Source organism: Eptatretus burgeri, chromosome 4 (assembly GCF_056783735.1).
Source record: "Eptatretus burgeri isolate ZD-2024b chromosome 4, Ebu_testis_v1, whole genome shotgun sequence".
NCBI classification, from domain to species: Eukaryota; Metazoa; Chordata; class Myxini; order Myxiniformes; family Myxinidae; genus Eptatretus; species Eptatretus burgeri.
The window spans coordinates 132,019,338-132,031,806 of NC_140964.1; the positions used below are offsets into that span (position 1 = coordinate 132,019,338).

General features: G+C 43.8%; 1 protein-coding gene across 2 annotated transcripts in view; it reads right to left on the minus strand.

The window, feature by feature from the left end:
- LOC147029139 (uncharacterized) overlaps positions 1–12,469 on the minus strand; it is a 48,309-nt gene that overhangs the window by 17,547 nt on the left and 18,293 nt on the right. For both annotated transcript variants that reach the window (XM_085876265.1, XM_085876264.1), the window contains exons 2-3: positions 8,713–9,145; positions 7,314–7,448 (exon numbers count right to left, since the gene is read on the minus strand). In XM_085876265.1, the coding sequence (XP_085732391.1) occupies positions 7,314–7,448; positions 8,713–9,133 (556 nt within the window). In that variant the 5' untranslated portion in view covers positions 9,134–9,145. The remainder of the gene's footprint in view (positions 1–7,313; positions 7,449–8,712; positions 9,146–12,469) is intronic.

Here is a 12,469-nt window from a genome sequence, read left to right on the forward strand (position 1 = left end):
TATGGAATGTACTCATTGATATATTAATCAGAAAGCCCGAAGCATGTAGCATAATTTATCACTTATCCCCTCATCCGGGATCCGTGGCCCCGCCCCACAGCCTGCAGCCCTATGTCCGATATCGGCACGATCGAGAGGAGCCTGCGAATCATCCCTGCTGATGCACTGAATTGATGCAATCGTTCGGCCAGAATATTCGTTGTCAAGATGTTGCGTGATTAAATTACCAAGACAGTCACTTAAATTTATACCGCCGACATACTTCCTTCTTAACAATCACCTTCGCCCCAGAAACCACAGTCAATCTGAACCATGCTGGCCACTGCTCAGACGCCATGACCGGACTACTGCGCAGTTGTACTACACAGTTTGGTTAAAGATGACTCGGCATTTTGGTAAGCGCGCACAAAATTATATTTTGAAAATAAATGCCAACGTTTACATTTCGGGTTTTGAAACTTTTGCACCTTCGGCGGAAAATGTATAAATATAAAAGGCTAAAAATGTGTTTTTTTTTAGCGAACGAAGTGAGCTTAATATTTTACGCGTGCACGTGAGACAATAGGAAATAAGAAGAAGAACAACAACACAATAGCCCTGGCTATTTAGAATCCGTGTCGTTAGCTACGACTTTTTACTTCCGGTTGTTCAACGCTGTGCAGTGTATAAACACGATTGGGTTTTATTTCTATCTTGTGAATATTACTTAACGCGTGCACATGAGAGAATAGGAAACAACAAAAACAACACAATACCTTGGCAATTGTGAATCCGTGTCATTGGCTATGACCATTTTGCTTCCGTTTTTTGTTTTGTTGCTGTTTTTTTTCATGGGGAATGATGCATGCCGGGAAATCATGACCGGAAGTGTTTATTTATTTATTCAATTATTTTTTTCCCAAAGTTAATTTTATACTTCCGAAGGTGATTTTTTTCATGACAGGAAGTGTTTATTTTGTATTTAACTTTACCGGGAGTGATTTTGAAACTCTTTCCGGAACTTTTAATTTCTTTTATTCTTGACCAGAAGTGATCGTATATTTATTTATTCAATTATTTTTCCCCCAAAGTTAATTTTAATAAAGATATCTCCCTCATCATCAAAAAATATTTTTTAATTGTGATTTAGATTATTTGTTCGCTGATCCCGAATCCAGGCCGAAGTAACCGGAAATTGTGTCAAAATCATCAGCTGTGCGGCGCTTACGCGTACCACGGTGAAGTTAGCAAGTATACAGTTGTGAACAAGTTATAGGTAAAGTCAGAAGCGAATGTAAGAAGAATTCTACGTTCGCTTCTAGGCTTTCCCATTTCCATATTATTTGTATTTCATTTCTCCTTCCTTCCTTCTTTGCGAATCGCATCGACGTTTTTGGCCATCTTCCAGATCACGTGACGATCAAACGGGAAGGAAATTCAAAAATCTGTCCGGTTAGATGCAAGATAATATTTTTTACTATCATAATCAATAAACAGTTGCCGAATATCTCGTGGAATGGCAGACAAGATAGGTTTTGAAAATGGCGATTTTTATAACTTACGTGACCTCGTCACCTCGTCTCTGACCTTGAACCCGGACAAAAGTTATATCGTTGTGCAACACTCATCAACCTCAACCCACAAACTAAGTTACATCAAGATCGGAAAGAAAAATTGTTGACGGATATTTGGTCCGGCTTTATAAGGTCATCTCGGTGGAGATGACCTAAAAACGTCGGTCACATGTTAACGGCAGCTTGGTCGATTTTGCTTTACGTTCAATTGACGGTTGAGAAGGGAGGGATTTTGTGTGCAGTGATAAATCGGTTTATATATTAAATCAAGCAGAAATACCCCTTTTGGCTCGACAGGACAGATAAAAAGGGTGACATGCTTTGCTTAACTGTCACCGGCTGACTAGTTGTCTTCTATGTTCTGAGATTGTCCTGTTTCATACTTTCCCCAGACACAATTTGTATCCGTGCCATGTCCATGAGATGTTGATGTCAATGTCTGGCCCACATGGAGGGGGTCATGGTGCTAAGGCAGAGAGGTGGTGTTGGGTATTGTTGGGGGTGATCGTTGCTGGGGGATGGTGAAGGGGTGGGGTTACCCTAAAAGTTTTACCATCCTCTATCAAATCCTCTCGGAGGAGTAGATGGTATACTTTCTCTCCACCACATGTAGATGGTGGTTCATCTGATTTGTGGAAATGTGATGATAATAGATAATTATTCGCAGGTGTTCTTGCATAACTGCCAGGAAATAGCAACGGATGTTTCATTCACCGCTCAAATTGTCTGTGTGCATGTGCCGGTAGGTGGGAAGAGATGGTGTTCGTTTTGAGCAACGGCCATTTCTTTCATGTGATCATCCTCTCAATTGTGGCAGACAACCACAAGATCTCACCATCACTTTTGTTTCTCAACAGTGCTCTGCAACATGTTTTGAACACAAAAGTAAACATTTTGTCAGCCCGATCCACACTCAGGTATTTTGGACAAACCTTGTACATTTTCCAGCATACTTGGGGTGTTTCAGGCATTGGTGTGGCATGAAACCTTAGTTTATATGACCACACACACCAAGGACAAATCGACTCGGCATACTTGTTTTTTTGTGTACAATGTCGAGTCTCGTATGAAAGGAAACACACAGAATGTACAACAAAGGGCACAGGAGAGAAGAGGGGTGGGAGAGTGAAGGACAAAATGGTGGGGAACAGAGACATGCAATCTCTGGGAGAGGGATGGGGTGGGGTTCACAGTGTAAAGAAGATGGACTTTACAGGAACTTTCAGGTCCTGAAACAACAGGGACTTTCAGGATGGAAAGCAGAAAATTTTAAGTGAAGGTGACTTAATATTGAGAGTTTTTGAAGAAGGGAGTTTCTGGGGGACCTTGAGGAAAAATGTAGGGGGGGGGGACAGATCGCAGTCAAGGCAGCAGGAGATGGTGGAAGATAAAGACCCCCAACGTGTCACTGCGGTGACACAGTGAGAGCCCGAAAGACTCAGCCTCATCGTGGGAGATACCAATGATCCGATGTGCCTTGGTTTCGACAGCATGTATCTGGGAAAGGTGAGAGGCAGGAGCACAACCCATAGGGGATTGCAGTACTCCATCAGGCTGCAGATGAAACCTTTGGATGTAGTCAGGAGCTCAGGTGTGCCAAGGAAGGACTTTGCACGATTGAGGATGCTCAGTCGGCGATTGGCTTTGGAGGCCAGCTTGGAAATGTGGCTTTCCCATGAAAGATCATGGCAGATAGTGAGACCCAGAAGCTTCAATGAAAGGAAGCTTCAAGAGGAGTGGTGAGAAAGCAGATGGGAGAAGGGGGTGGTGGGTGTTGCAGATGGTCCTTTTGGAGAGACATTGTGAGTGTGTGAGATTTGTCAGGATTGAAATACGTGTTCCACATGTTGGACCACCTGGTGATTTTATCCAGATCTGCAGATTGTGGAGAGGCTGCTGCTTGCTGATCTGAGGGATGACAGATGGTACGGCAGAGGGTGGAGTCATCACAAATCAGCAAAGAGATAAAGAGGGTTTTCTGGAGTCAGAGAGATCATTTATGAAAACTAGAAAAATAACAGGGCACAGAACGCTGTCTTGAGGAACTCCAGCCTGGACAGGAAAAGGTGATGAGAGAACTCCATGTCAGGCCACACGTTGGCTGTGACAGTAAAGGAAGTCTTGTGAGCCATGAGTGGAGATGGCCGTGGATAACACAAGAAGAGAGTTTGGTGAGCAGGGCAGGGTGCCAGATCCCATCGAAAGCACGTGATATGTCGAGGGAGATGGCTCTGATTTCATGTCTGACATTGAGGATCTCCATCCATTGTTGGGAGAGCAGAAGCAGTATATCCAGGGAAGAGTGACGTGGTCTGAATCGAAATTGATTATTGGAAATCAAGCCATTGGAGAGGAGGAAAGATTTAATGTCTGAAGTGATGATGGATTCCATAACATTGTTGATGATTGGGAGAAGGCTGATCAGTCTGTCGTTGCAGGGATCTGTTTTTGCACCTTTTTTCTGTAGAGCGGTTATTTTTGCTCATTTTCCAAGGAGATGGCAGATGACCATGAATAAATAAGAGGGTGAACAGAACAGAGAGAGGGTGAGCAAGAGCAGCAGAGCAGGTTTTTACGAAACGTGGGCTGATGCAATCTGGACAGGTTGCAGAATCTGAGTCGAGGTTTGACAGCAAGCTCTCCACCTTGTCAGGAGAAAAGGACACAGTCCAGGGACAGCTGTGTGCAACTGGCTAAGGTTGGGTTACAGAAAGCGATGGGTTTAGGACACAAGATTTCGAAGCAAATACAGAGTTTCCACCTTTTCATGTGCAGTGTGAAATTGAAAATTATTCGTCGTTTGAGTTGAATCATCTCGCGATGTAACCTGGTGACACAGTTCGGACATGGCAAAACTGATTCAGAAGATTTTGACCTTTCCTTGCAAATTTACCCATTTTATAATTTGGAAATCAGAAAAAGACATTTCTATTTTGGAGAGTATCAAGGGTAAGATTTGCATTGAGGTGATCCTTTCATTTCTGTAAAAGTGCATATTGGACTGTTAATGTCAAACTTTTACAAGATGCAAATTGTAAAACACCGTCAGACTGGTTTAGCAAAAATTATACAAACAGGTTTTTTCTTTAAATCTTTGAAAGTAGTGGATCTCCACAAAATACCAAATTCATACATTCTGCCAACAATATTGTATGCAACGAATATTACATCTGGTTTGATGTTTGTTTCAAGCAGACACACTGAACTCTCAACAAGAATCTGGAAATTATTGTGGATTATGGGAAGGATTCTGGGATATTCTGGGACCTGCAATTAGAGTTTTTTTTTCAGCAGAGTTCAATGTTAATTTCCCCAACCTTGAGGGTAGTCGTCTTTTGTCTCCTCCCCAAGGAAGGGGATTTGCAGCAGATTCAAATTGACAGCCTGTGTCATTGCTTAACACCGATAATATTATCATGTTTAAAGTGCTCACATTGCATCCAAATAAAAATGCATCAAAAAGTCATCTCTCGACTCATTGTAAATGCCCAAACGTTTCGCATTCCTGAGAGATCAGTTTATGATCCTGTATTTTTGGTGAGACTGAATTACCATTGGTCAAACTGCATCTCCTCGTTTTGGGTTGCCATTCCGAAATCAGGAAAAAATCATTTCACAGTGTGTATCAATCCTTCTCATATGGAACTCATACCAAGCAGGATTTCCAGAAAATTTAATTTTTCTTGCAAAAAAGTATAAAAAAATTAACAAATAAATGCATCGTGCCTGTGAAAAGTAAATAATAGCCTGTGTCATCCCTTCCCCTTTCAGAGATGCATCCATCAGGGCTGTCCGCTCAGGCATCTTGTGCACACTTTTTCATTGAACCCTCATTGGCTCTTCTTCATCCCTCCTAATCTGGGTTGTCTTTTTCAAGTAATTCTAAAATTGTTCCTCTTCACCTTTTGCCGATGACCTGTGCGTTGCGAAAGATGTTTTTTATGTTGTCTTGTCTTGTCTTGTCTTGACAATTTTGAGTTTTCCTCATCTGCAAGAGTAAATCGGAACAGTACAACTCTTTGGCAGGGACCACTCCTTGGCTTTTTTCACAAGATGTTGGCTATTCGTTGTTCAGCTTGGCATCTAGGTTTACTATTATCATCGCATTTCCGAACCTTCTGAATTCTTGGCTTTTCCATTGGCTCACATTGGCATCTCTGAAAATGCGGAGTGGTCACACTGCTCTTTGGCTGTTCCAGAATAATTTAATCAAATTGCTGAAAAAAAATTCTCGTCTGAATGCAAATTTGTATCTTCACCAAAATGCCACAGTCACACACCCAACTTGTCGAACAAGTTTCTTCCGAATCAATCCACAACTTGATAAGGTGTCATATTGTGTCTCGTTTTTGCTCCACCTCTCAATGCTGAAGAAGGTTTTTCAGCAACAGTCTCACAAAACGAGCTAATTTGAGTCCGTATGATGTCTCATAAATGAAGAAGATAGAACCACATCTGGCACTATGCCGAGGCTTCAGATTTTGGGACACTCACGAGGCTGTACTGTCTAAATGAAACGTCCCAGAAGATAAAGCAAAGGGATTCACATTTGTACATGTGGCATCTTAAAATAATGCTTCTTTATTCAAAACATCATTTCTTAAATTTTCTGATTATCCATGTTACAAAGCAGGAGTGTCTGTCTGTCTGTCTGTCCCTGAACGACTCCCTCAGTTTTAGGGATAGCCCCACCAAACCTTCTGTGGAACATTATGGGGTCCCAGCCGGTGTTCTCACGTGGGTGGGAGCTTTTATAAATACCTCAATGCAATGACGATTTTGAGTTTTGATCTGTACAAAGATTCTCTCAATCCGGATACAACGTCAGAATGGCGTTAGCCTTCGTAACACAGTATTTTGTTAAATTAATGGAGTCGTATTATGTTGCTGTTTGAATGAAAATATAGAGAGCTTGAGTTTCAAGCAGAATGAGAAAAATGTGAGGAATTCCACCCGTGACATTCCTGGATTCGGCATTTGTAGTCTTTTTTTGAATCCAAGTAGTTCATGAACCGGTTGTCCCTCACGTGCAAACCAAGTTCAAGGTCCAACCCTCCCAAGCATAGCACGGATACCTCGCTAGTTTAAAATAAAATAATTCCATCCCGCCATTTTTGGCTGGCTTTGATGATAGTTTTAGAAAAGACCAAAGTAAGGTCGCTGGCCCTTAAAACTTGGCCAACTGTGCTGAAGTATCTGGGACACAGGTCGTGGGTACAGCACATCATCATGGAATTAAACTGGGAAAGTGCAAAAAACAATATAAATGTGTAAATGTTAAAGTGCGCTGAACTGGAGCTCGAAAAACACAATTCCCTTCAACGAGATCAAGCAATTTTGTCCTCATGTTTCTTGTTGTCCTTCAGCAAGGAATCATGACTGCATGTTGTATTAAAAAAAAAATTTAAAAGAAGGGATATCTGAACTTTTTTCCTTTTCACAAAAAGTGGGGATGAAATATATATTTAAGGGAATGGGAAAATAGGGAGAAGGGTTGAGGGAATGGGGGGGGAGGAAAGATAATTTGGGGTAATAGGATGAAAGAAGGAAGAAGAGGATGTATGAGGAATCTGGACTGCAATGCAAACAAAACTTTATAACATTGAGGAGCAAATGTTCCAGCTGGAGCCAAAATGGAATTCTTTTCCCCACAAACTGTGAACAACTTTCCTGCCATGATTCAAGATGTGCCTGACACAGAACATGAAACAAAAGACATATCTCAACATCACACAGCACTTTCTGTTATGTTACACAAACCTGGAACAAGAAGAGAAGAACTGCTGGATTCTTGCGTTGATGCATCGTTTGACTCTTTCATCGGAACAGATGGGTCCAAAAGGTTTTGAGGAATGTCCATTTGGTAAGTTGTTCCCTCTTCCAGATCACCTTCACCTGCACACAAAACAACATTTAACTCAACCACTGAGAGGGTAGATGTTCAAACTGCAGTTGTGGAAGTTTAGTTTACAACTCCGCAGGGCGTTCAAGGTCCACCAGTAACCTCTTTCTGGTAGAACTTCCAAAATCACAAATCACTGCTCACCTTCATTCTTTCATTCCTCTTTTTTTCCCACCTTTGCAACAAACTCCCACACACACTTCAATCCCACTTTTCCCTCCAGGTCTTCAAAACAGCTATTCATGATCATCTCTCATCTTCCCTCATCAATAACCATGATCTTTTCTTCCCCCATTAATCCACATCCTTCATATTCACTGCTCTCCTTCCATCTTGTTTACCCCATGTTCCCCACCTCATCCCACTCCCTTCCACAGATTTCCTCATGTGTCTATTCCCCACTGTTTTCTGCTTCCCTCTCCCATCCCTCCTGCTCTCCTTGTTACACCTTCTGTGTGTTTGCTCTCATGCGAGTGTTGCCATTGTAATGATTTTCAAATAAAATTAAATAAAATAAAAGTCAGACCTTGATTTAGATTTAAATAAAAATTTTCAGATTCAAATGGATTCTTTTTTTTGGAACAAAGACCGAGTTGTTAAAAAATAAATAAATAAAATCCACATTTTATGAGTTTTATCATGTTTTGGGGTCTTGTCAACCTTGTTAAGACTTTTACTTCCTCGAGACAGTTAAGTTCGCTATCTTTTCGATGCACCAGCATGAGCTGGTGAGCTTAAGTGAGCCATGTTAAAAAAAAAATAATAGAAAAATAAACAACCCAGATTCAAATATAAATAATAATAAAATTCTGGCAGCCAAACCATGTGTCCGATCAGGTTGAAATTTAAAACGTATATTCCCATCACCACTCGACAATTGTGAATTTTCATGTCAATTGATATGCCTGGTGTTGGCTTAATGATTGGGGTGGTCGGCATGGGATCCGAGGATCCCGAGTTAAAATCCTACTCAGCTGTTCAATGAATGCCAGGTGGGGTTGACTCTGCCCATCTTCTTTCCGAGGTTGGTAAAATGAGTGCCAGCTTGCTGGTATCCTGTGTCGGAGTGGTGACCCATCCAGGATTATGCACATTGGCCATGGAGACTGCCTCAGCAGCAGCAACATTCAAGTCCACATTCATGTTCAACAATACTAAATTGTTCCAAAGGAGATTTTACAAGTTACAAAAAGTAAAAAGGTTGATGGAAGATCAAGGTATTTATTGACATGCAGGGAGTATAAAATAGTGACATACCAGACTTGGGTGTTGATCCATCATCCTGATGGTGGAGGTTGCAGACATCACTGAAAGCAATTCCAATGAGGCCAGGAATGTTTTCCAGCTGCACATTTTGGAATCCAATGAAGTTTTGACAGAAACTGGAAAGTTCTCGAACAACATTCTCCAAGTTAACGAACACACTTCCCAACAGAGGAGAGCCCGCGAGCCGCACAACCTGCGGCTTCGAAAAAGATTTCACAAATTTGCAGAAGTCAGCATACATTGCAAATTTAAATTTCTCTTTGGCGAGAGAGAGGAGCTCTGTTCGCAATGAATCGGAGTCTGTACAAGCTCGAAGAACCTTCTGAGTCTCAATTCCAAGCACATTGATCACTGCTTGGGCTGTTTCTGTTCTCAGGCCTTGTGTTTGAAGCCATTCCAAGAAGTTGTCCATTCCACCGATGACCTGCAAGGGACACAAGCCTTATGTTATGTAAAATGAATGTGTTTCTGTTGTTGTGGTTGTGCCCTCGTCCCCGTTGGAATCTGGCGAGACTTCTCAACATGACAGTAACGGTGGAGCGTTTTGAGGTCTTCCCAACCAAATTATGCGCATCTGCTGTGATACTATTTGTAGTGGAAGTCCGAATTGACCGAGAATTTCACCAATTGCCAAATATGTCAGATACAAGTAAGGCTGAAGAGACTGATGTGGGACACAGTCCAGGTGTGTGGCATTGAATCACCACGGCCCAAGAATCCCTGAAAGACCCTTTTTAGCTAGATAGACAGAAAGGAGAGTCGATGAGGACGAACAGCCTCGCAATTTCTGGCATGGTCGGCCGACCAACGCAACCCAGTACGCTTTGGGGGTGGGAGGAGGGAGGAATAATGGTGTCAAAGTTGTGGGAGTGGAGGGTGTAGTGTGGTGCAATATGGGGGGTGCGGTGTCGTTCCAGAGGAAACTGTGATTGCGAATCAGTGGGATGCTCTTTGGTGCGTCCAAAGGGGATGAGATAGAGGGGTGGAAACAGAGATGGGAGAGAAGATGCATGAAGCAAAATATCCCTTGCCTCGAGTTGCATAGGTCTGTGAGTGTAGCATGTACCTCCGTGGGACGCTCCGCTTGAGCGTTTCCACCTCAAGAGTCGGTGCGTTATATCCTGCTTTATCACTTTGCCAGGGCTCGTGGAAAAGAACGTCAATCGCACACCAACCACAAGTGTTGATCCAGCGACGAGCAGACGAGGAGCAATGAAGAAGAAAGGTAAAAAATGAGGACGAGGCAGGCAGGCGAAAAAAAGAGGGCGAAGTAGGCAGGTGAAAAAAGAGGGCGGATAGCTTCGTGATCCACCTTTAAATAGCCCGAGGTGAAGGGTGGGGTGACAACCCGAAGCGACATGCCGTGACCCAAATTGCGTTTCCCTGAAGGCGCACAGCAGTTCCACCCACACCGTGCAATCGTCCTTGGGTAACCTGAGCCGTGCAGCACCCCTCTGTTTGGTGGTGAATTGTATCGATACAGAGGTACGACGAGGCGCAGGATAATTTTTCCAAAGTGCGGGAGATGTTGGTGGTTGAGGTGGTGAGATTTTGGGTGAGCGTGGGGTGAGCAATGTGAGATGCCGTTGTCAATTGGCACGCAGATTTGAAGGAGAGGGCATGCCATGCGTGCGCCAGGCAGAGTCTTTCTTCTTCTTGTTATTTGCTCATGGGAGGCTACGCGGATGCTTGTTATTCATATCGTGTGTGTTTGCTTGCTTGCTTGATTTGATTTGTACCATGGATAAAAGGAAATGGTTGAAATGGAAATCAGGATTTAATGGAAGAAAGAGATACAATTCAACTTAGCTGAAAGACCCATGAAACGCACTTCGTCCCGTAACCCACTGGACATGAGGGGAAGATCTGACTGCACAAAGACTGACGAAATAACTGCCTGGGGATCACTGTATGTTGGGTGCCATTGTCTAAGAGGCATGTGGTTTTGCAAAACCGCAACATTGTGACAGAACTCCATGTGTGGAGATGTTACGGGAAAAAAATGGCTGCCCATTCAAATGTGGACATCATCAGATGCTTCAAAACTCCGACAGAGTGAAATTGTAAGCATTTAAAAGCCTTCCATTAAATAGGCAAAAGCACAGGGAAGGAAACACAGATTCAATGTTGGACGTTACAAATCTCCACATATTCTGTCCCATGTTGACAACATCTATATATGAATATGTATGTGTACAGGTGTGTGTGTGTGTGTGTGTGTGTGTGTGTGTGTGTGTGTGTGTGTGTGTGTGTGTGTGTGTGTGTGTGTGTGTGTGTGTGTGTGTGTGTGTGTGTGTGTGTGTGTGTGTGTGTGTGTGTGTGTGTGTGTGTGTGTGTGTGTGTGTATAAATATACATCATTGCAGGCCAGCGGGGTCGGGTGAGAAAACCACGAGGTGGGAGAAGCAACGTCGATTTCTACCAGACTCCCCGGAATTGTAGGCCGTCGCTCATGGATAATTCCATGTTGCCGCGGGTCGCCTGACAGACGCCAATAACTCAACTGTGTGACCTCAGGTCCTCCCGTACACGGAATCGGGTTACCTAATTAGCCACATGGAATAATTACCAGAGAACGACGCACTCGGTCCGCCTTGTCCGAACTGGATCGGATCACTTCTCCAGATCGGATGCAGCCGAGCGACACTGCCAATGACGTACCAGCTGGAAAGAATGGATGGATCATTGGGAATAAAGACCCCGCTAAAAACTTAGATTCGAACCATGCTGGACCAATGAGAGAAAAGACAAAGGCAAACTGGGAACATTCCGATGATAATTATTTATTAACAAGCAAGCGAGGAAAAGTATGTAGTACGACAAAGATTTATTGGGTATGTAATGAAGGGAAAGAGGAGAGAGGTGCGGTGCGACAATAATACAAGAAACTTATGAAAGTAGACAGAGCAGACTTGACCGGAGATTAATAACAATTACAACAATAATTCACTTCTGCAGACTTACTTAACAGACAGGCGCCAGCACACTCAGACACACACAGAAAAAGAAACCCCAATGGGAAGGGACATTGGCAACCAGGGAGGGGGATGAAGTAATGCTCTCGGTACCTGGGCGGTTCAGGGGAGGGGATGCTCTGTGGTGCGGTACCCGACAGTCGTCGCGTTGTCTCTGGCCCAAGCCGCACGTGTAAAGCCTGTGTTCTGAAGGAGGACCTTGAGTGGAGAAGGGCGGAGTCCAGAATGCAAAGCTGGAGCAGTAGGCGGAGGCTCGAAGCAGGAGGTGAGGTCAACATCGTGTGGGCGGAGATGAGAAGCAGGATGCGGATCGTCAAGGCGAGACATGGACAGAGTCAAGAAGCAGGAACACACTACGTGAAAACACCACTCCGAATCGCACACAAGACGGAGGAGCTTCTCCGACTTTTATGGAGCCCAAAGCTCAGGGGAGGGGATCATGCCGAATTCGACGTCATCGCCCGAATCGGGAGCCTTGATTGGTCCGGACCCATCATGTGGTCCGCCAACTTGGGCCAGGTTTCGGGTGGAATTTGGTGCAGCCCGCCAACCTTTATGCAAAAGCGTACGTTACACGCAGCCCATGTCGGGTTTGGGGTCGATGTTGGTGCAGCCCACCTACCTTACAGCGAAAGCGTTCGTGACTGATTTATCCCAGGAAATATCGGAGGGGAGGATACTGTGGGTTGTCGTGGAAGCTCAAAGCGACAGTCCAGCACCCAGCGCACGTCACAAATTTTGCCTCTCCCTCTCTCTGTCGAGTGCAGCCTGCGT